Source organism: Schistocerca serialis, chromosome 3 (genome assembly GCF_023864345.2).
Source record: "Schistocerca serialis cubense isolate TAMUIC-IGC-003099 chromosome 3, iqSchSeri2.2, whole genome shotgun sequence".
In the NCBI taxonomy this organism is placed as follows: Eukaryota; Metazoa; Arthropoda; class Insecta; order Orthoptera; family Acrididae; genus Schistocerca; species Schistocerca serialis.
Genome location: NC_064640.1, coordinates 641,450,648 through 641,476,201, shown reverse-complemented (window position 1 = coordinate 641,476,201; position 25,554 = coordinate 641,450,648). Strand labels below are relative to the sequence as shown.

Genomic DNA, 25,554 nt, shown 5'->3' with positions numbered 1-25,554 from the left:
TACAGGGAAAATTACTTTAAAACAGAAATTTAAATAACCAGTTCTCATGGATTTTAAAACATGATGCATGGATCTTTAACAAATGCAGAACAAAAGGCCTGCCAGCCTGGATGAATGTTTCTCCACAATGTCCTGGATCAATTTTTATAGGGCTTTCCCCACATTACAGAGTGTTTAGCTATTTTCTGGTTGATGTAGATGTCTTGCAACATTTGTGGGTGAGCAATTTGTTGAAACTGTATATAATGACTGGTTTCATACTAAAATTCTTTACATTTTTCAGTGATTCAAGTAAATCCTGTGGTATATTTTGTTGTTCACTTCTAAGATGATATTTTGTTTCAGTGCTGACTTTTGCATATATAACACACCATAGATTAGGACTTCCAATATTAAGTAAATGTTCTTTTTGTGTCACTTCTAACAAAAGAACTAATCAGCTTAAAAATGGCTGGACCCTCTTTACTATGGAAATGCCTTCTCTTCACATAGTTCCCAAATTCTTAAATGTAAATGATTTACCTATCTATTTATCTAACTTTCATCCGGGACTGCACTGGACATCCTCAGAGGCACTTGTCCACTGAGTCTTGCCAACTGACCAGTTGGATGTCCAAGAGTGACATATATAGTTTAGAAAAGGGGTCATGGGCAAAGTAACACATGATGATCAGAGATAATCCTTGTCAAAGATAAAACTCAACTATCAATTGTTATTTTGTCAAAGATAAAATTGTCTAGCGATTCTGCAAAGCTACTGTCCATATGTCGCTAAGCTTCATTGCCTCCTCTTTCCTATTAAAATTATCCTGATGCTCATAAATTTCAATGGCTTCTCTACATGGTTGTGGATAATTTAACTTTAAGTTTGAAGAACATTCTGGACAATTTGAGCAAATGATTGTCCACCCAGATCACCCAACATGAATCCCATTGAACGTTTATGGACATAATCAAGAAGTCAGTTCATGCACAAAGCCCTCCACTAGCAACACTTTCGGAATTATGGATGGCTACAGAGGCAGCATGGCTCAATATTTCTGTGGAGGACTGCCAACAACTTGTGGAGACCATACCACATCAAGTTGCTGCATTATGCTGTGCAAAAGGAGGTCTGACACAATATTAGGATGTATCCCATGACCTTGTCACCTCAGTGTATACACACTGTTGTCCAGCCACTTCCAAAAAAATGAGATAAAACAGTTGTAAAGAACTACTACCCCTTTCATTGTTGTCAGTACAAATTTGTTTTTACGTACAGTCCAATCTATAAATATTTAATTCGGATAAACAATTTAGATTCTGAACAGGACTGTCAGCTGAATGGGCCATAGTGACCTTGGTAGAATACATATTAGAACCAACATATCAAAAATTTTTAACATTGAGAAATTTTAGATTTGGTTCTAGCTTTTGTTTATATTACCTGTGGCATCTAAATGCAAAAGTAAAAATGTCATAGAACAGCTAATACAGAATATTCATAGTTCTTGTTTTACCTGTATGACTGATATCCACATGTGCCCTTTCTACATCCATTGTTTAGCAATATGTGCTTAAATTTAAAGCCACAAGTCATGGTGTACTATGTGATTCTGTCTTGGATATTTAATTATTTCTAATATAATTTAATGATCTCCCACTTACAGTACCACACGATGCAATTTGAGTAATTTTTGCAGGTTATAAAAGTATAGAAATCCAAAAATATTTGCAGTCCTTTTACTTAAAGGGCAGCTTGCAAAATACTTGAAAATATCAATTCATAGTTCAGGGGAAATGAAGTGTCACAAGATCAAATTCAGTACAGTACTTCTGATAGAATACAGATCCTTTTGATTTGGTATGACAGTTTGACTCTCATATTTGTTATCTATTACACAGAGTCTTTTCTCAGCAGATATTCAAGATTTATGGATGCCAGTAGACAGTTAATTGGGGGACACCAAAGTTAGGTGGGGACACAAAGAGACTTTTTATCGCCTAGTCTATTGGTCAGATGTGTGGAGTTTTCAGAGTTACAGTCATAGAGCTACAAGTCTCTTTTTAGTGAGGTGTGAGTTACGACAATTTAATATGTACTGCAGGTAGAAATGAGGTGGCTGAATCTAAGTAATGCAGTTTTATGCACATAGTGATGAATGAAGTGGACATAGAATTGCCCAATAAGTATTTTCATTAAGAGCTGTGGGGTAATTTAATTGTAAGGCAGAACTATATTGTTGGACCACATGGGTTATGACGAGAAATGTCTTTTGCACACAAAGGAAAGTAAAAAGTCAGAATCTTGTAGGTAATGTAGTGGAGTTTAAGACTGAATTAAGGATTTATCTGTTGGTGAATTTTTCATACTCCACTGAAGATGAATCATTAAAATTTATTACTTAAATTACAATACATGCATACCAGTATCGTTATACCATTTTATTAATTTTAATCATTGTATTGTATTGCATTTCTTTCAATTCTTTCCAAATCCCATAGATTTCACAGATGTATGCCGCTAAAATTAACAATTTTTCATTAAAAAAATTTCACTGGTGAGTATTTATTGCTTACCTTTGCAAGGCACTGTAATGATCGATGAAGACTTCTGGATGTTGTTCCAAAGTCAATCACAATATCAACCTCTCCTTCACAAGCATCCTTTGTACGTTCAATTAACTGCTTTTCATAAAGGTCTTCATTCCACTGCACAACATTAACCCTGTTGGTGTTTGAAAGAAGTAATGTTCTAATTAATCCTATTTTGGAAATTAAATTTGATTGTCAAATGAAATTTTTAAATGATAACCAATTTTCGTGAATAATGTAAGTCTGACATATTGGAGGAACAATATATTTATACTGAACAATATACCTTTCACGTTCCTTTGCCAAAACAAAGCCTTCATCCTTGAGAGAAGCAACTGTTAGTTGAACTCTGTCCTTTGTGCTACTGTACTTATATGATGCAATACGCATTGCCCACAAGGCAAGTCCTCCCGTTCCCACAATGAGAATCTTGCACTTTCCTGTAACAAAGCAGATGTCCATAGAGTGTATGTTTCCCATGAAATCAATATTCACAAGATAATATTATTTACTGAGTATAATTCATCATCTTATATGCCCTACTCTTGTGGAATTAAATTTTGTTCATTTCAGTATTTTTTAAATTCATAATTAATGTAACACTTGTGCTGAGCTGGAAAATATATTGAACATGCAGTTGCCTACAGCAAAAAAAGGCTCACTTTGGTGAGGTCAGTCAGTTGGGGAATCTCAGTCACTCATCAGTCATCAGATAGGTTTTCTCGACATTTAATACAAGGATTAGCCTCATTCAGCAGACAGTTTTTAGGTTCTGAATGCAACTGTGATTTGACTAGTGTGTTTCATTACACACTGTCTTCAATTAATTTTCTGAAATTATTTATTTAATGGATGACCAAATACTGTCTACCTTCCAACTCAACAGCTACATTTAAAATGCATTATAAAATTTCAAGTGCAGCAGGCATGTTAGAAGCAAAGCATTGCCACAGATACAGTGTTTGGAGCCAATTAAGTGCAGACCACCATGGGTGAGAGACTGATTAATTACTTATCCCAACAGGGCATCTCCTGGCTGTGAAGCAATTGTTGTCATCCTTCAATTGTCAGATACCAGTGCAACCAAGCCAACTTCATTGATGAACAATGCATTATCTTTGTCTTTTTGCTTAGAGTACAATAATGCTACTGTACTTTTTCCTTTTCCCCATTTTCTTTATTTATCTCTTTATCCTGTTTCTTCATTTATTTTGTGACAATTAACTAACATTTGTTCTAAAACCTCTGTCTCATTTCTGCACACAGTTTGTGCTGATACAATGAGTAGGTGAGAAAGAGTACACATCTGTCACCACTGTCCAGTGATGTCTTGAACTCAAAATCCTGATCTCAAAAATGATTAACATCTGTTGTTCAAATCTCTGTGAAATACACAACAGTCCGTAGCACTTATTTTTCCACCGATTTCTCAATGTATCTGATAATGTGCAGTGGCAATATGAAATTGGGTGTGGATAGAGTGATGCCAATGTATTATTATCACTTCGACGTCATACTCTACTCTTAATGCCAGTGACACAAGCTCTGCCCATGAATTTTGAAGTTTTCAGCTTTTGGTTTTGATACAGAAGCTACTGTAAATTCCATACCTCTCAAGGATGGACATGTCAAAAGCTGTTTTTTCTTTGTTTTTATTTTTCTAATAAAGAAGCCACAATCCTATTCTGGAAATGTATGGCAAATTATATATTCACAGACAATTTGGAACTTAGCTGTTAAATGTCTTCAGAGTTCATTTGCCACACTTATCTGTTATTTTCTATACCTTTCTGATTAGTCTGTATTGTTTAGCTATTAGGTAGCTAGGTTAGTTTTAATACTCCATCAAGATCAAGGACATCACAGATAGAGCACTAGCTCATTTAGATAATACACTGGAGGAAATTGTCCATGCCCTTCCTGAATGTATCACTCATGTCATGTAATGTAAGTAAACTATACAAAATCCACATCAGGATGGATGGAAGGGGATTTAAAACTTCCCTGCCCACAAATACCATCACAGTGACATGAACACTATTCATGCTTGCTAACTAAAGTTGTTTAGGCTACTGTATCCCATTTGCTTGCATTGATGCCGAATTGTTAAGACAACAAAGTTTCTCACAGCTTTATGTATGACTTGCAAAAAAAATTAAATTCTGTAGTAAGTGGTGAGTGGCATTTCTGTCTTCTACACACATATTTACAAGAAAATTTGAAAAGTAATTCCCACCAATTTCTTCACCATAAAACAAAAAGTGATTAAAGTTCTAAAAACTTTGCAGAGAAAATTGCAGATAAAAATTTCCAACTACATTCAGATCCAATTCTTGAAAGAGATAAGAGCAATCATACAGAATAAAAATTATAATTTTCATCATCTTTGATGTATTTTAATGCAATAGCAATCTATCTCTTTAATTTACGGAATACAGTGTATTTTGGGAGTAATAGTAATATAAACACAGAGCATACCATTTTCATCGCGTTTCTGCAATATACTTTCAACATACTGGTGTGCTGATGTCACAGTATTCATTGCTAAAAGTGCTCCTGTAGGAAGCATTGCAGCGACACTTAATGGTATGCTCTCAGGAATCTTCACCAAATATTTCAGCTCAGGCACAGTAATGTACTCAGCATATCTGGAAAAAAAAGACATAAATTTCTCCTCAGTCCACACTAGGCCACAACAAATACCAATGTTCAATCAATCAGCTGATAAGCCTGCCCTATGAGAAGTATGTGATTTCACCATTGAACATGTTTGTTGAAAAGATTCTATTTGTAAGCATTGATGCTCCAGTGTCTTAATATCAATGATGATGCCACTGCTTGAAATGCTCATCAGTACTTTCAAATTATGTTTGCATGTACTTCACCCAGTGAGAAGAAATATTGCAAGTCACTACTATGTTCATTAATGGTTGTTAGGAGTAACATGGGAATTATACTCTTTTGCCTAGGGAGGGTCATACTATTGCTCATTTGGTTGTTCTCATTATGAGTTATGGATGGTGTGTCTGAAGTGTAACTGTGTAGTGTGAATGACAGCAATGTAAGATTTTAAGAGATGTTTCATATCTGTATTGTCAAGAATGAATATGGATATCATATTAATTGGTATGGGTTGTCAGTTTCTCCTGACATAATTCTCACAACCTTATACTAGCTACATAAAACTACCTTCGTATCTTGATGGTTGGGAATGCCTTTAGCAGAATATGTCACATAAGGATGTTTTGGCTTGTATCAAGGAGTTTTAAAGGTATGTGCAACTTTGTAAATTCATAAATTGCATGCTTAGATAATCTGGCACTCTGTGTCATGGTGCATTCAAACTCTAAGTTCATGTTACCTCTGTATCCACATTTCTACTTTCCAAGCAGCTATACAAGGTACTGTGGTTGGTGGACTATTAATAGTATGCTACTGTCAGTTCCCAATCTTTGTCCTCTTCCCACCAACTGTATTAGTAACAGATGATGCACTACAATAATTAAATGAGCTCTAGGTGGAAGACAGTGGTAGGTTTCCCAACACAGTTTACTGTATCTGTCCTCAGAATTTCAGGAGTGCAAATCCTTTCTCTTAACATATTTGAGTACTTCTGTGATATGCTCATGCTGACTGTACACTCTCATAGTAAACTGTACAGCTATTCCGTGAATTTATTTGTGTCTTCCAGTAACACTCTTTGGTCAGGGTATCATACACACAAGCAACACTCAAACTCCATTTCATAATCAGCATTGGCACCACTTCTGCCTTGGAGTCTCATTGCTCATTTTCCTGCTAGTTTTCATTGCCTATAAAAACTTCTGTTACTTGTTGCTAATACTACATCATCAACAACAGAATATATTAAACTGCCTTCTCAAGTCTTCTACATTTCCTAAAGAGTACTGTGAATAACTTCTTCCTGATGAGTGCACTTGTATAGAATAAATGGAGCACAATCTCAAATTCAGTAACAATGGGAAAGAAAATCAAGCATATTCTCTTCAAAGTAACCATCTTAGCTTTAGGCTTAATTGATTCAATGAAATCACACAAAATCTAAATTCATATAATCAGATGGTGATTTCAGCACCTACCACCCCCCACCCCCTCCCTCCTTCCACTTTAATGTGAAAGGAAGGGATATAGATTAGTGTTTAGTGTTTCATCTATGATGAAGTCATTACAGGTAGAGCACAAAATTGGACTGTGGAAGGATGCTACAGGAAGCTGACCATGTTATTTTCAGAGGAAGTGTTCCAATATTGGCCTTAAGTGATTGAAGGAAACCACCTAAAAACAAAATCATGGTGGTTAGATGGTGATTTTAACCACCATCCTTCTGAAAGGGAGTCAAGTACCTCAACCATTTTGCTACCTATCATGTTGCTATTACAAACAGCAATAGCCCAGACTACTATGATCTATGGAATTCCATGCAGTGACTGCACAAACTATTAGAGCACTGAAAGTAACCAAATTAGATCTCACTTGCTCAACAATTATTTTCCATAGCATTATGTAGTTTTTGCAGGAATGCACTGAAAGAGAGGAGGTCTTGTTTAAGAGTGAACCAGGTCACTGTCAGAAAAGCTATTTTTTGTTGGCAGGTGATCTTTCAGTTAAGTCAGTATTCTGGATTTTGGTATAGTGGTGTTCACAATTGACTTAAGATTAAAATGTTCATTGTGGGGTGGCCATTAAACATCAAAACAACCATCACATTCGGCAGTACATTTTGTACATACTGGATTTCAGTTGTTATTCCTGACATACCATGCCTAGCTGCTTACATCTACATGGTTAATGTCTATGTATCTGCCACGTCAAGTACCCCCACAACCAAATGCTACAGTCACAAAGTGTAACATGCGAAGACATTGGCGACTACTGTTGATGGAGAGTGTGAGCGAGGACACAGTTATTGTAAAATTTTGACTGTGGCAATTGACTGATAGGAGATTTAATATGTGGAAGCATCTCTCAAAGAGGGAATCGTGCTCAACACACAATCTACACTCATAACAGTGACAGGATCAGTTTGATTTGTACTGATGCGAATTTCCTCAAATCAACAGAGACCATGATGAAAGACTGTGACTCTGCACCATATTGTCATCATGGGGCAATGGAAAGGTGGTTCTGCAATTGTGTATGGGATATCTGTCACCTATGTGTAGCTGTTAGGCACTTTTACACCTTATCTATCAGTTGTTCATTTAACATCCACTCTCCATTCTTTGCTACTTATAGAAAATCCAATTCACACATTATTGTTGTCTTGCAAATTCCTAATTTCAGTATCTTTTGTGATGAATTTAGTAATGATGTGCATTGGAGACTGCACATCTGCTATTTCAAGGATTCCCACAAACAAAACCTACAGTGACAAACTGTAATGTTTAAGTACATTAGAGGCCATACTTTCTGGAAAGAACGACTGAGGACAGAGTTATTACCAAATAGCAATCATAGCATTTGACAGTGGATGGACGGAGCATGTGTGTTTGTGTTTTAGTGCCCCAAGCAGCCATCAACACACATGGCACATTCTCCTAATTTCAATAATAATTCTTGGACAAAATCACTATAGAATTTTCCTGATTTAGGAGCTAACAAAACATACTTCATAAATATAACTCCAATTTATTGTGGTACCTGCCTTTGTATTTGGCAAATATGAAGTTACTATTCAAGTCTCAACCTCCTATAGCTGCACTTGATCATATAATCACAGTTGAGAAACAATCTCACTTTTCATCTAGTCTGCTATATTAATTTGTCAGCCTAATTATATTTTTAATAAACGTAAAATTTATGTACTGACACTAAATAAATATGGCCAGCAGAGTGAAAGGATTTAATAAAATTAATGTGTAATATTTCTTGAGGGGGGATCTTGAGTGATAGTCACAATAATTCCTAGACAAAACAACCTAATCTTGGAAAAGAAATGGAAGCTATAGCTCAGAAAGTTATTCATAGTGATGTCAAAGACAAACACAAGCTCAGACAAAAACAGTGCAGGAAATTGGCTATGGACTTTGAGAATCTTACATGTTAATACATTTACTTTCTAATGGCATTTGCAACTCATTATAAGAATGAATTTAGGATGAATTGTGAAAGTCACAACCACAATAATAGAAGTAAAAATGTTTTCCATGTAGACTGTTTCCCTGTCTGGTGTTCAGAATGAAATTTTATTTTCCAGTTCAAAAGGCTATAACATGTTCCTAATAGGTGAGACATTAATCAGGAAATTCTAAATTCCCAGATAACCAAACCCAAATGAAATAAGTACCATATTAGTCACTCCTGTAATTTATTGGAAAACTTGGACCCTGAGATATAAATTCTTGTGAACACCAATCTTCATGTTAAACAGATTATTAACTTGTCCAGTATATAGATACTGGTTTTCTTAGTAATGAAGTACTCTAGATGTAACTCCCACAAACACCTGTGTGAAGATATTAGCTCTAGTTATGATTAATGTACTTTGCATGAGTTTCCCACAGTGGCTGCTTCTGCCTAGCTTGTACCACACTCTTGAATGATCTCCTACATCGTAGGATTTACAGGACACACTATGTGTGAGAGAGAGAGAAACTATGGAAGATGTAAATGAGAAATGTGGGACAGGAATATGAACTCCCATTTTGTGTATGAGTACTGGTCCCCTGTCCTTTGCTAGTTTATCTTGAAATTTTCCCATATGCATTGACTGTCCATTGTGTATGTGCTGTGTGCAACTCCTACACTTCTTCTTCCAGTTGGTATGTTAGACGATACAACCACCTCTCACGATTCTAGAATTTTTCTGGTGCTTTGTTGTATAACGTTGCTGTTACATATAATTTTTTTAAAAATGATTTAGGTGAAGGAAGAGTGTTTTCCTGGTTCATAGATGTTGATTGCATCTCAGCAGCTGCTGTGAAAAAAATCTGTTAGTGGCTGTTCAGATCTTACATATGAGCAAAATATGATTTATATCCCCTATTGGTACACAGCCAACAACAGATAATTGGTCTATTCTTCAGCTTCTTCTACATGCTTCCAAACAACATGTGTCTTCAAACTTTTGCATCATACTCTCATTGCAGCAAACGATTTTGCCTCTTTTGCATTCCCAGTAAATTAAGTATTTCACATTGAACAATTGCAGTTGGAGCTCTGATGATAATAACTTCACTAACAGAAGAGAACATTGTCTCACACTAACTTAAATAAAAACACAATGTAAACAGTCAAAAAATTTTCAGTTCATTTTATTTACGGCATACTTTGGAGACATTGCTCTATCACCAGGTGTCAGTTCTGGTGTTTAGCTCAGGTGTATTGCTCACGGGAAACAAACAGTGTCAAATCATTTGCAGTACTGTACACCTTCATTGTGTCTCAGATGGCTGCATTTGAGCATAAGATATTCACTGATTACAAAACTTACCAGAGATGTAACATTGTCGGAATCACAGGAGCAATGAACCTGAACTAAACTCCAGAACTGCTATCTGGTGATGGAGCAAAGCCTCTCAAACTTCTTGCAAATAAGTAAATTAAAAAAAAATTCAATTTAATGGCTGGGTACAGTGCAGTTTTATTCATATTTAAAGGAAACATTCTTCAAAGTAGCCTACTTATCATACACATACAGTACGTAAAGATGCATTACCATTACAGAATATATGTCTGCAGTAGGAAACATTAAACACAGTAAGTTCAACTTCCATATTCACTGCAACAGAAATGAAAAGTCCCTGACAGCAAATTCTGACTAATGAGTGTTCACAGACATGCATACACTGTCTGACCAAAAGTATCCAGACACCCTACGTAATGCCAAATTGACCACTAGATGTCACAAGAGGTGAACCCACCATTATAAAATCAGGCAGGGAGTATTATATTGTCAGTACAGAAGCAGTAACAGCAGAAGCAGTAACAGTCAGGAGAGCTCAACGAATTCCATTGTGCACTAATAACTGGATGCCATCAGAGTAACAAAACTATAAGGGCATTTCAACCCTTCTAAGGCTACCCAAGTCGACTGCTGGTGATGTCACTGTGAAGTTGAAACATAAAGGCACAACCACAGATATATGAAGACCAGACAGACATCATGTCCGGACAAACAGGGACCACTGAGCATGACATCAGGGCGGGCAGTTATCTGCAGCTTTTTGCTAATAATGCTGGGAGTACAAGAAGGTGTCAAAGATAAGTGACTGTAGGTTAACACAAGATGACCTAGACAAAATTTCCATTTGGTGTGATGAATGACAGCCGGCTCTTCTTGACGAGAAATGTAAGTTAATGCAGGTTAGTAGGAAAAACAAACTTGTAATCAGTGCTATTTTTCTGGGGGAACACTGGGGGATGCGTACCCCTAAACTTTTTCGTTGACAAAGTAATTTTTTTATGATGTTGAGAACTTGGAAGAGTGCTAAAGATTTATTTCATGGACATAAATTTTTTATTTCATCTTTTCGTGGTGGTAATGGCAATACGAACCAGTGCAGATTTTGATGGGAACAGGTTAAAGTATGTGTTTGGTAATATTTCTTTGTGTTGTTTTGTATGTTGGAGGGTTGATTGGACTCACCTGTTTCGTTTGAGGTGTATTACAGGTCAATTGAAGTGTACGATACCATTTTCTTTATTGTTCAGGTGTTCAGGGGAATCTGCTTTATTTGAGGTGATGTAAACTGAAGTGTTCAATACCACATTCTCGGTATCGCTTGCTTCATTTGAGCTGTAAGCCAACTGAAGAGTCCGATACCATTTTTTTGTAGATCGACATGTTGATGACGTCATGGCTAAAAGCAGACAGGTGGTATCCCATGCTTCAGTTATAAGTAATTTTCGCTGCATTATATCCAATGTCAGAGTACTCTCAAACTTTTTTCTAGAAAAAAAGCCCTGCTTGTAATGTTTGGATACTGCATTGGTAGTGTTCTGCTTGACACAGTCTCGTCATTTAAATATCTGGGTGTAATGTTGCGAAGCAATATGAAATGGAACGAGTGTGTAAGGACTGTAGTAGGGAACGCGAATGGTCGTTAATTGTGAGAATTTTAGGAAAGTGTGGTTCATCTGTACAGCAAATCGAATATATGATGCTAGTGCGACCTATTCTTGAGTAATTCTGGAGTGTTTGGGATCTGCACCAGGTCGGATTGAAAGAAGACATCAAAGTAGTTCAGAGGTGATCGGTTAGATTTGTTACCGGTAGGTTTGTTCAGCACGCACGTGTTACGGATATGCTTCGGGAGCTCGAGCGTGAATCCCAGCAAGGAAGAAGAGATTCATTTGGAAGAAAACTACTGAGAAAGTTCAGAGAAGTGGCATTTGAAACTAACTACAGAACGATTCTATTGCCACCAACATATATTTCGCTTATGGATCGAGAAGATAAGAGACTAGAAATTAGAGATCATATAGAGGCATGTAGACAGTCGTTTTTCCCTCGTTCTATCTGCGAGGGGAACAGGAAAAGAAACGACTAGTTGTGGTAGAGGGTGCCCTCCGCCACGCACCGTACTGTGGCATGCGGAGTACGTACGTAAATGTAAATAAATGTGAACGTAAATTCGGAGAGTGGCTGTAAAAAAAATCGCACGAAATCAGCGGAAGGAAATGTTCGTGAGTTTAAAAGTGCTATCAGCTGCCCGGGTAACACACCAACTGTGTGCAGTGAGTTAAAAAGAATAGGGTGCAATGGCCGAACAGCTCCTCATAGCCACATATTTCTGTAATTAGTGCTGAGTTATGCTTGAGATGGTGTAAAGAGCGATTCCACTGGACAGTGGATGACTGGAAATGAATGTTTTGGAGTGATAAATTACGCTAAACATTGTGGCAAACCGATGGAAGGGTTTGGGTTTGGCGAATGCCTGGAGAATGTCACCTGCAATCCTGTGTAGTACAGAGGAGGTGGCGTTACAGTGTGGGGGTATTTTTCGTGGTTAGGGTGTGGTCCCCTTATTGCGCTGATGTAAACGATAAATGCGGAAGGGTGTGAACACTTTTACAGAATTGTGTACTGTGCACAGTAGAGGAACAGTTTGGAGACGATAATTGATTAAGAGCATGACAGTGCACCCTATGATAGAGCAGCATCTGTGAAGTAACGGCTGTGCAGTGTAATTTTCAAAAAATGGTTCAAATGTCTCTGAGCACTATGGGACTTAACATCTGAGGTCATCAGTCCCCTAGAACTTAGAACTACTTAAACCTAACTAACCTAAGGACATCACGCACATCCATGCCCGAGGCGGGATTCGAACCTGCGACCGTAGCGGTCACGCGGTTCCAGACTGAAGCGCCTAGAACCGATCGGCCACACCAGCAGGTTAATTTTTCTGAAATGGACTGGCCTGTCCAGAGTCCCAATCTGAACGCAATGGGTCGACTTTGGGTTGAGTTAGAAAGTCGACTTCGCTCCAGATCCGAGCGCCTAACATCACTATCTTTTCTCGTTTCGCCTCTCGAGGAAAAACGGGCTGTCATTCGCCTACAGACATTCAGACACTTAATTGAAAGTGTCCCCAGCAGAGTTCAAAGCCGTCATAAAGCAGAAGGGAGCACACACTCCATATTAATGTCCAGGTACCCGTGATCGTATAGTGTATAAGGTAGCTATTCTGAAATGCTAGCGTCCGTACCCGTTGGGAACGCCCTCGTAGGGGTAGAGCACGACGTGGTCTCCGACGGAGAGCCCCCCGGGGCCGGCTGTGGCGGGGTCTGCGCGCTCGCCCAGCGACTCGACGATGCCGGCCACCTCGTAGCCCGGGAAGAGCGCGCCGTCGCGCACGCCGTAGTGCGCCGGGCTCTGCGTCGGCTCCTGCGAAGTCGACTCCTGCGACGACACCGACGACATCGACGACACGGACGGCGAGCGCCGCCGGTAGCAGGCTCCGGCGCACACTACCTGCAAAGCCGCGTCCTAGCTTTAGCGATGGGGCAGGAGTTCCGTGTTCACTATAAACGTTATGATGTGGAAGTTAAACGACAGATGGCACAATTAGAAACTGCATGTTGTTTCTGACTTATTATTTCTATTCGAGAATTCCTATATGGTATAGAAGGAATTGTAAAGGAGAAACAATCTGAATCTGAAAAAGCTTCTTCTGTCTGTCAGACATTTTATTTAATTGGGCAGATCATTCAAGAGTTTTATAGCTGAGTATTGCACTCCTTTCTGTACCAAAGATAGATTCACTAGAGGGAAGCGCACATTAATTTTCCTTCTAATATTTTGTTGATGAATATCGCTATTACTCTCAAACCTCAATGGATCTTAGACAACAAATTTTGTGGGTGAATAAATGTAGGTGTACTGTGGGGCAGCGTTTAATATTCCTATCTGATAATACAGATGCCTACAAGATGTAAGTGTGTGAACTTCACGTATAATTCCAGCTGCTTTCTTTTTTGCAACGAACAGTTTGTGACTAAGTGAGGAGTTCTCCCCAGAATAACACCCGTAGGACATCAGTGAATGAAAATGTGCAAAATGTAAACTTACTAATTTCTAAGTCCTTAAATTTAGCAATTACTCTTCCGGCAAAAGTAGCTAAATCTAAACGTTTCAGAAGGTCTACTACTCGTATACACTGAGGTGACAAAGAGTCGTGGGATACCTCCTAATACCGTGTCAGACATCCAATTGCCCGGCGTAGTCCAGCAACGTGGCATTGACTCGACAAGCTGTTTGAAGTCCCCTGCAGAAATATTGAGCCACGCTGCCTCCACCGCCTTCCAAACTGGCGAAAGTGTTACCGGCGCTGGATTTTGTGCACGAACTGACCTCTCGATTACGTCCCATAAATATTCGATGGGATTCATGTCGGGCAATCTGGCTGGCCAAATCGTTCGCTCAAATTGTCCAGAACGTTCTTCAGTCCAATCGCAAACAACTGTGGCCCAGTAACATAGCGCATTGTCATCCGCAAAAATTCCATCTTTGTTTGGGAGCGAGAAGTCTATGATTGGCTGCAACTGGTCTCCAAGTAGCTGAACACAACCATTTCCAGCCAATTATCGATTCAGTTGGACCAGAGGATCTAGTCCATTCCATGTAAACACAACCAACATCATTACGAAGCCACCACCAGCTTCCACAATGCCTTGTTGAGAACGTGGGTCTATTACTTCGTGGGGTCCGCGCCACACTCAGACTCTACCCTCAGCTCTTACCAGGTGAAATACGTCCCACATTTATTTCTGCGATAATTTCACGCAGTGTTGCTTGTCTGTTAGCACTGACAACTCTATGCAATCGCCGCTGTTCTCGGTCGTTAAGTGAAGGCTGTTGGCAACTGCGTTGTCATTGGTGAGAGGCAATGACTGAAACTTGGTGTTATTGGCACACTCTTGACACTGTGGATCTCGGAATATTGAATTCCCTAACAACTTCCAAAATGGAATGTCCCACGTGTCTAGCTTCAACTGTCATTTCGCGTCCAAAGTCTGTTAGTTCCCGTCGTGAAGCCACAATCACGTCGGGCACCTTTTCACATGAATTACCTTAGTACAGATGACAGCTCCGCCATGTGTGTATGTGCATGTCTCTATCCCATGACTTTTGTCACCTCAGTGTATGTGTTTTTCCATTTAAGGTTTCTTCTCTTGATGCATGGGAGAAAATAATAGCTATACTTTTGTTTATGTGGTGTTCTGCAGCATGCAAATACTGAAAATTTGTCACGTTGCTATGTGGGGTGTATAATAATAGCGAAATCTGACGCATGAGAAAGTATACGACAGTTGAAGTAGAAACGTTCCATATATTCCATCACGCAATTTGTTGTGGAAAATTCTGGCTCATTCATAAGAAACCGCGACATTCGTTCAGTGAACACTAGACGGGAAAACGATATAGATTTGTACAACATTTTCTTAAGCATTGTACAGAAAGATTTGCACTGTTCAGTAGGTTTCATTAGCAATTGGTTTCCAGCAGAACTGAAAAAAGTAGAATAATAAACCCCAAGTATTCAAACCCAGGCTGAAAGGTTTCCTTGTGGTTCACTCTTACTGCTCTGTATATTAACTCCTGGCAACAGTTGACAACTTTATTCTGCAACAGGAATATGCTATTTATTCCTATTCTCTCTTACAGTTTTTTGTGTTTTATTAACTGTGTCGTTTATTATTTTTTTAATCCACAATCTGTAAACTACGTACGACTCGTTTCAGGACCAAGTAACTGTGGGTCGCATTTGTCCCGCAGAATCTGGCAGATAAAAAAATAATAATAATAAATACATATTTGATAGGCTAACGGAAATTTTAAAATAAGTTTAGATTCATCAATACCGCGCAACTGACATGAATCCTGTTTTTTACTTACTTCAGATGAGGAAAAAATATTTCCTTTACATCCTCTCTGTAAACACATACTTTCAAGTACTGAATCTTCGAAACAAAGTCTTTTCTTTTCAGAATGACGCTGAGTTTGCCTTTGGACAAACTGAGCGAAGCCGTTGAGCTGCCCTCTTCCCTAGAACGAACGGACGCAATACCGTAGCATTTTCGAGTCCTTGGGACATAGCGGAGAGAACATTGCAATTTCCGTACAATATTTAAGATAAAATGTAATACTTACGTTATTTGTGTTCTTTTCTTTGATTCAGTGCCTTTATGTTGCCAAACGTAAGTACTTAATGATAACAGCATGAGGAAGAGTACACTGCTAAGAATTTTGAACAGTGTTCTTACCCTGATTCGTGCACCCATAGGCGGCACATCGGGGACGGGAACTTCGAAGCTGAAGACGCAGTCCTTAATACTCGGCCCCGGGCTCTCGATGCTCACTTGCCGACACAGCTTGTTCATTCTGGATATGCTCTGCAAAGAGAAAAAATGTCCGTGAGAAACACTAGTAGCTAAGTCGTAATTAACTCCAGGAACCAGAGGAGGGAGAACTTTACTGCGGCAAAGCCGAGTTTCGAAAAGGCCCAGACTCTCAGAAGACGAAATGGAGTCTTTGAACTGGCCGACATTTGGTTAACTGAGTGTCTGAAGCTGCAGAAGACACAGCCGGCCGCTGTGACAGAGTGGTTCTAGGCGCTTCAGTCCGGAACCGCGCTGCTGCTACGGTCGCAGGTTCGAATCCTGCCTCGGGCATGGATGTGTGTGATGTCCTTAGGTTAGTTAGGTTTAAGTAGTTCTAAGACTAGGGGACTGACGACCTCAGATGTTAAGTCCCATACTGCTCAGAGCCATTTGCTGCGGAAGACACACACTTGCCGGCTGCCCTCTCTTTTGAGACGCTGATTCCAAATCGGCTGATGGCACGTGACTTCGTCTTGAGGGAAAGTGGCGTGTTTTACTTGTTTGCGGAACACTAGACCGACTGAGTTTCTGACATTTATAGAACGACGGAAAAGGATCATTTTCATATTTGACTTAAACAAGTACTTTGTTTTAGTGTTTGTTAATCCATATTTTTTGTAATCACAATAATTATATAACATTATAATTAATAATTACTTATTTATTTCAGCAACACAATATCTTACAAATTTATTGTTGCTAATGCCAAAAGTTTCATAAACTGTAGATTTTCATTTATTAACTATTTGTACAACCTTCTGGATACGTTTAGTATACTTGGTCCATATTACCCTCGCATGTTTTCCACACACGGGTTTGTATTACTTTTCACTCAAGTCATTGGAATCTGCCGGACACACTTAGCACAGGTGATTTATTTTTTTTTTTAACGCTCACATTTTGCGCACGCGGCTTTGTGGCACTATACGCAGTTTCCGCTGGTCTTGTTGCCTTTTCAGAGGCTGATTTGGCAATTCCTCCGCTTTCTAAGTGATTTCTGTCCCATATCCTCTTCCTCTGCCTGGTGTTCTTGCTCTTTCGTTCCCCTGAGTTCATTCGCCAGCTGAAGTATGAACTGCTTCCTTTCCATTTTCTTGTTCGATATTTGTTGCAGGTGACCCATGAATTTACTGCTGTCATGTCCACGACGTTGTAGAAGACATGCATTGGTCATCTCCTACGTGCAACCCTTGTAGTATATTCACGGATCATTTGATCAATCACATCCACCTCATACTTTCTCGCTTATAGAATGTTATGGTTTCAGGTTTCTTCTTTCCTTCATTGTTTATTGCTACTTCAACATGCAGTGTCTCAGAAGAATGACATTTTTATTCTTCTTTCCTTGGTATACAGTTATGGTGCAGTTTTTGTTGCCACTGAGGTGCAGGATGGTGGTGGAGCATATTTCAGCATTGAGCTTCCTTACTTCAACGGACAAGATTACCTGACAGATCTTGTTCATTGTACCAACTAATGAAGTTTTCTTTTTTTTGACATTTTAGGAAGTTGAAGAGATGCAAAAATGCCCGTCGTCACATTTCTTCCTTGATTTACAAATGGCTCCATGAGACCCAGGGCGACGTGCTCTCCAACTGGTTGCTGCTCTCTATGCGTGTCCTCTTTGCCGAGATACGGGAAAGCATTACATATATACTTTGTCGTTGCATCAACAGTCAACCAGAGTTTGAGACTATATTTGTCTGGTTTGTTGGACGTGAGCTGAGTGAACCTGCATCTTGTTTTGCTTCGAAATAATTGCTCGTCAATGGCTATATTTTCTCCATGGCGGTAAGAAAGAATATCCTACTGTTTACAGAGAACTTTCCACAAATTTTAGGTACAAGAGCGAATTTGTTGGCTACCAGGCTTTCGGCTCGGGTTAATTTTTCATCGAAACGGAGAAATCTGAGAAGTTCCTGAAAACTGTCCATTGGCACAACGTCCTTCATAAAAATAGGCCGTAAGAGTGCGACCAGAGATCATCCATAGTTATACCTTTCGTACAAATGACACGCCGAGCATACGTGATGCTGGACACGATATAAACTGCGATAGACTGGAATTTACACGTGGCAATTTGCAACAATGAGCAGCAACCGCTCTGCATGACTGCTGCCGCTTCATTGCTGGACAATTTACATATATTCAGAAGAAAAATTACATTTGGGTCAAATTGACCCCTTCCGCCGTTCTAGGTATACCGAATGAAATGTCGAAGAAAAAATAAATATTTTGTAAATCCTAATACATCATCATAAATAAGAGAAAAATTAGGAAAAGTCATATGATTTCATTACGAAGTAAATAAACTGGATATGACAATAAAGAAAAAAGTATGACAGGGATCATTTTGCCCACTTGCGCCGTTCTAGTGTTAAATTTACGCGTTTGTATCGAAACTAGGTTCAAACTAGTTGCGGTCATGAGTTAAGGACTATATTAGATCACCTTAGACGTAACACTTGTCTGGAACATCTAATAAACTCAAACGCAGAAATAAGATTTTTGATAAGCTCTGTGGCACTAGCTGGGATACTCTTCGAGTACCGGCGCTCGGATTGTTGCACTCAACAGTAAGGTACTGTGCGTCTGTCTGTCTGCCTGTCTGTCTGTCTGGCTGGCTTAGTAGTCCGTATGTGAAAAAGATAGATGCACATAGTTAGTGGGTCAATACCATCTGCCCCACATACTGTTTACCTATTGAATGATGTATTCTCCGTGCAGCGAAAAACATTGAGATCATGACAAGCAACTCTTACAATGGCCAGGATTGTTACTGAAGATAAATTCAGTGTCATCAGTGAATGAAAACTGTACTCCACAATGCTGGAAACTGACCTGCATCCAGCAGAAAACCTCTGAATTTGACAAACCTTGGGCAATTTGGACTGCTCTGAACGGCATCCGAATGGGCCATGAAAGATTAGCAGACACTCGCCAGAAGAGGGGAAATCTTCATCACAATATTGTCACTCTGGTGCTGAACGACAGATAGTTACTCATATTGTATGAACATGACGGGCCGGAGTGGCCGAGCGGTTCTAGGCGCGACAGTCTGAAACCGCGCGACCGCTACGGTCGCAGGTTCGAATCCTGCCTCGGGCATGGATGTGTGTGATGTCCTTAGGTTAGTTAGGTTTAAGTAGTTCTAAGTTCTAGGGGACTGATGACCTCAGCAGTTAAGTCCCATAGTGCTCAGAGCCATTTGAACCATTTTTTTTTTGTATGAACATGTCCTGCACGTGCCTACAAGGGTCTTTTCGAAGATTTCCTGACAGTGACGAGGGGAGTGTTAAGCTATGTAAACCACCTCGATATTCGGCAGTAAATATTGTCATTTGTATCGTATTATGCTGGAGAGCTATGTTGAAGTGTTATGTAGTAGTTTAGTAATATTTGTATATGTATAGCTATTCTTTTGATTAAAAAACTCTTAATTTATGCCATACGGAAATGATGATGATAATAATAATAATAATAATAATAATAATAATAATAAGAAGAAGAAGAAGAAGAAGAAGAAGTAGTAGAAGGAGGAGGAGGAGGAGGAGGAGGAGGAGGAGGAGGAGACAGTGATCAGAGTGATTTCCAAAATTTTCGTTTTAAATACTAGGAATTCGTATTGCTAATATGGAGTATGATTTCTTTTGTTGGTATACGTAGCTTTTAATTTCTGACGGCGAGTTACGTTCTATTTTCCGTGAAGGAAATTCTTTGTGAGTAGATTGCACTCAGATGTGATTCCGTCCATAGTTTTAGAAACAGTATCGTACCTTGTACAGTCACCAGTCAGAGAATTTGAGAGACTCCGAGTTTTTCTCTATGTTCTTTGTTTCCGTAATTAATTTAAGCTTACCCCAGGAGGAAAATTAACTTCAAAATAAAGGTGCACTAGTAGCTCGAATTAGGTGTACGCCAGAGAGATGAATTAGAAACAGCTGTAGTGTGTGCATCTGCTTCTTGTATATCCAAAGTGCACAAATCTTCATAACAAGATCTGAACCATAGTTGCATGGCTGCGTATTGAAAACTGGTAACCGAGACCTTGCCAATTAGCTGCGGCTGACGGCCCAAATGGCTCTGAGCACTATGGGACTTATCATCTCAGGTCATCAGTCCCCTAGACTTAGAACTACTTAAACCTAACTAACCTAAGGACATCACACACATCCATGCCCGAGGCAGGATTCGAACCTGCGACCGCAGCGGTCGTGCGGTTCCAGATTGAAGCGCCTAGAATCGCTCTGCCACTCCGGCCGGCGCGGAAACAGGAATTAAATTTTAATGCACATATCACTGTGACCGTGATTTTTGTTGGTCCTGCAAATTACTTTTTATACAGCTATGTACTTGTAACATATGGTATGTCATTATGCTTACAATGACATAATATCTTATACTGCACATAAATAATTTTAATTCTAGTGTACTTTATAACACTAATTTGTAATTCTAGTTTCCCTTAATGTGGTGCATAAAATTTACCGCTTCTCACAGTATAAGCTTTTGCTAACAGTCTGCTCAGGTACTCAGCCACATTATAGACGAAATTTTTTAGTGTTGCAGGGAACACCATCGCACTTTTGAGGTTTTGCAAGTCTTTTGGCAACGTTTGCATTAACTTGATTATTGTTGAAAACCATGCACATAGCTTTTTTTCAGATCATTAAGTAACTCGTTTTCCATGGGTCATTGTGCTATGTTACTGACTGATAGGATAGTGTCTTTATGAAGTACTTCAAAATTTTTGGAAAGGTTTAGCACAGTCGTATCATCTGCATACAGTGTCTTATTTTCGTTTCCATACATTTGTGTATCATTTACAAATAAATTGAAGAGGATAGGCCCCATTACAGATCGTTCAGATATACCGCAATTAATGCTTCTAACTTCTAATCTGTATGAATTGCTAATGGTTACGTACTGCCTCCTGTTACTGAAATGCGTTATCCAATCTGCTGCTCGTCGACAAATACCGATATTTTCTTGTTTCTTTACTAGAACTGCATGATTAATTGTGTTAAGCGCCTTGGATAAGTCAGGAAAAACTCCAGACACTACCATCCTTTGTCCAAGGCTTGCACAATAAATTCTGTTAATGATTCAATTACAATTTCCATTGATTTCCCTTTCTCGTATCCTTGCTGTGGTAGAGTTACTACACTCCTGGAAATGGAAAAAAGAACACATTGACACCGGTGTGTCAGACCCACCATACTTGCTCCGGACACTGCGAGAGGGCTGTACAAGCAATGATCACACGCACGGCACAGCGGACACACCAGGAACCGCGGTGTTGGCCGTCGAATGGCGCTAGCTGCGCAGCATTTGTGCACCGCCGCCGTCAGTGTCAGCCAGTTTGCCGTGGCATACGGAGCTCCATCGCAGTCTTTAACACTGGTAGCATGCCGCGACAGCGTGGACGTGAACCGTATGTGCAGTTGACAGACTTTGAGCGAGGGCGTATAGTGGGCATGCGGGTGGCCGGGTGGACGTACCGCCGAATTGCTCAACACGTGGGGCTTGAGGTCTCCACAGTACATCGATGTTGTCGCCAGTGGTCGGCGGAAGGTGCACGTGCCCGTCGACCTGGGACCGGACCGCAGCGACGCACGGATGCACGCCAAGACCGTAGGATCCTACGCAGTGCCGTAGGGGACCGCACCGCCACTTCCCAGCAAATTAGGGACACTGTTGCTCCTGGGGTATCGGCGAGGACCATTCGCAACCGTCTCCATGAAGCTGGGCTACGGTCCCGCACACCGTTAGGCCGTCTTCCGCTCATGCCCCAACATCGTGCAGCCCGCCTCCAGTGGTGTCGCGACAGGCGTGAATGGAGGGACGAATGGAGACGTGTCGTCTTCAGCGATGAGAGTCGCTTCTGCCTTGGTGCCAATGATGGTCGTATGCGTGTTTGGCGCCGTGCAGGTGAGCGCCACAATCAGGACTGCATACGACCGAGGCACACAGGGCCAACACCCGGCATCATGGTGTGGGGAGCGATCTCCTACACTGGCCGTACACCACTGGTGATCGTCGAGGGGACACTGAATAGTGCACGGTACATCCAAACCGTCATCGAACCCATCGTTCTACCATTCCTAGACCGGCAAGGGAACTTGCTGTTCCAACAGGACAATGCACGTCCGCGTGTATCCCGTGCCACCCAACGTGCTCTAGAAGGTGTAAGTCAACTACCCTGGCCAGCAAGACCTCCGGATCTGTCCCCCATTGAGCATGTTTGGGACTGGATGAAGCGTCGTCTCACGCGGTCTGCACGTCCAGCACGAACGCTGTTCCAACTGAGGCGCCAGGTGGAAATGGCATGGCAAGCCGTTCCACAGGACTACATCCAGCATCTCTACGATCGTCTCCATGGGAGAATAGGAGCCTGCATTGCTGCGAAAGGTGGATATACACTGTACTAGTGCCGACATTGTGCATGCTCTGTTGCCTGTGTCTATGTGCCTGTGGTTCTGTCAGTGTGATCATGTGATGTATCTGACCCCAGGAATGTGTCAGTAAAGTTTCCCCTTCCTGGGACAATGAATTCACGGTGTTCTTATTTCAATTTCCAGGAGGGTATATTATGATTTTCCAGATAAGCAGCTAGTCTGTTGAGCATGGATACTTTTAATGTTTTGGAGAAGGCTGATACTAAGGAAATTGGTCCGTAATTGTTAGGATCATCATGCTTTTCAGTTTTTGTATACAGGTACGCCTTTAATTAATTTAAGTTGATCAGGAAACACTCCAAATTAGAATGAGCAGTTGACAATATCCAATAGTGGTGTGATTATTTCTGCTATTGCCTGCTTGATTAGGTAATTCGACACTTCATCATGTCCAGCAGGCTTTTTGGTCTTAAACATTTTTATAACCTTTGTCACTTCCTCTTTAGATACTGGTTTCAGGAACACTGAGTAGCATGGCTTATCTTTCACTGTGATCTGGTGACTTCCTTGGTTATTACACTCGTCTGAGGTTTTCTGCTGTATCTGTGTAGCCATTATTCAAGGCATCGGCAATTTCTGTTTCATCTGTAATGATTGTATTATTCATTTTCATGGTTTCTATTTAATTTGTTTTCATTTTTTGCTGATTTTGAAATAATCTCATTAATTGATTTGGGTTTTTCTTGTCTTATCAACTATTTGTACTACTTTTGGTGCTGTTCGCAGGTTTCAGTATTTTCCCTCTGTGTCATTGCTCTTAAGGTAGCCTTCAGTTCTATTATTTCCTTCGAGATCCACTGCTTGTTTTGGATAATTTTTCTTTTCCTCTTGGCGTTTCGAAATGCTATATTGAAGTAATATGTTAAGATTTCTTGAAAAACATCGTAATTTCCATCAGTTATCTGAGCCTGAAGAATGTCTGCCCACTGCTTTTTTCACAACATTACTTTAAATATATCGATATTTTATTGGTTTAAAAGCCTAATATCTCTTTCTACATGTTTATCTTTTGTTTGTGAGTTTAGATTTCCATATACTTCTCACAGCCACCCAACATGATCAGAAAGTTGAACCTTTGTTGTATATGCACTGCTATCTATATTAGTGATAATATTATCAATAACTGACTCAGTTTCCAAAGTTACTCTTTTAGGTTTCATTACAGCTTCCTAGTACTATATTAGCAGCTCCTCAAATTTTTGTTTTCTTTGTCTCTCTCTTTTCACATCAGTATTAAAAACATCATATGTAACACAATCTTTCTTTTTTCTAGTGGACTGGACATTATTTTGAGGAAAGTATTTATTTTGTCACGTGATGATCGGCGCACACGGAATACTCTTAACTCACTGTACGCAATACCTGTAACTTCAAAATATTTTCCTTTACTTTTGGGTTAATGTTTGTATGTTATCACTGTAGAACGAAAATTAGAACAGCTGCGACGGATCACTTTCGCACTTGCGTACACGTAAATTTAGCACAAGATGATGCAACGTTTCTGGCAAGCGACGGATGATTTCTCAAATGTGTCGCTGCCATCGGTTATGGGTATGCGCGACAGTTAACTGACGATATCTACAAATTGCATCAGTTAGTTTCTGTCATCCGGGAGATCACTCTACTCCAACGTCATGTATGTAGCTTCTATAATGTGAACATATCTAGGATAGCATTTTCCGAGATGGATGAACGTACACTCTGTGATCAAAAGTATCCGGACACCCCAACACCATACGTTTCTCATATTAGGTGCATTGTGCTGCCACTTACTGCCAGATACTCCATATCAGTGACCTCAGTAGTCATTACACATCGTGAGAGAGCACAATGGAGCGCTCCGCGAAACTCACCGACTTGGAACGTGGTCAGGTGATTGGGTGTCACTTGTGTCATACGTCTGTATGCGAGATTTCCTCACTCCCAAACATCTCTAGGTCCACTGTTTCCGATATTATAGTGAAGTGGAAACGTGAAGGGACACGTACACTACAAAAGCGTACAGGCTGACCTCGTCTGTTGACTGAGAGACCGCCGACAGTTGAAGAGGGTCGTTGGGTTGTTTGGGGAAGGAGACCAGACAGCGAGGTCATCGGTCTCATCGGATTAGGGAAGGTTGGGGAAGGAAGTCGGCCGTGCCCTTTCAAAGGAACCATCCCGGCATTTGCCTGGAGCGATTTAGGGAAATAACGGAAAACCTAAATCAGGATGGCCAGACGCGGGATTGAACCGTCGTCCTCCCGAATGCGAGTCCAGTCTCTAACCACTGCGCCACCTCGCTCGGTGAAGAGGCTCGTAATGTGTAATAGGCAGACATCTACTAAGACCATCACGCAGGAATTCCAAATTGCATCAGGACCCACTGCAAGTACTATAACAGTTAGGCGGGAGGTGAGAAAACTTGGATTTCATGGTCGAGCGGCTGCTCGTAGGCCACACGTCACGCCAGTAAATGCCAAACGACACTTCACTTATTGTAAGGAGCGTAAACATCTGGAAAACGTTGTGTGGAGTGGCGAATCACGGCACACAATGTGGCGATACGATGGCAGGGTGTGGGTATGGCGAATGCCAGCGTGTGTAGTTCCAACAGTAAAATTCGGAGGCGATGGTGTTATGGTGTGGTCGTGTTTTTCATGGACGGGGCTTGCAACCCTTGATGTTTTGCGGCGGC

At 40.3% G+C, this 25,554-nt stretch overlaps 1 protein-coding gene across 4 annotated transcripts in view; it reads right to left on the bottom strand.

Annotated features, from left to right (window-relative positions):
- The window catches only part of LOC126470523 (uncharacterized), a 253,347-nt gene that overhangs the window by 16,683 nt on the left and 211,110 nt on the right, over positions 1–25,554 (bottom strand). For all 4 annotated transcript variants that reach the window (XM_050098440.1, XM_050098437.1, XM_050098441.1 and 1 more), the window contains 5 exons: positions 16,306–16,434; positions 13,248–13,513; positions 5,056–5,225; positions 2,864–3,017; positions 2,563–2,710 (listed from right to left, as the gene is read on the bottom strand). In XM_050098440.1, coding sequence (XP_049954397.1) covers positions 2,563–2,710; positions 2,864–3,017; positions 5,056–5,225; positions 13,248–13,513; positions 16,306–16,422 — 855 coding nt within the window. In that variant the 5' untranslated portion in view covers positions 16,423–16,434. The remainder of the gene's footprint in view (positions 1–2,562; positions 2,711–2,863; positions 3,018–5,055; positions 5,226–13,247; positions 13,514–16,305; positions 16,435–25,554) is intronic.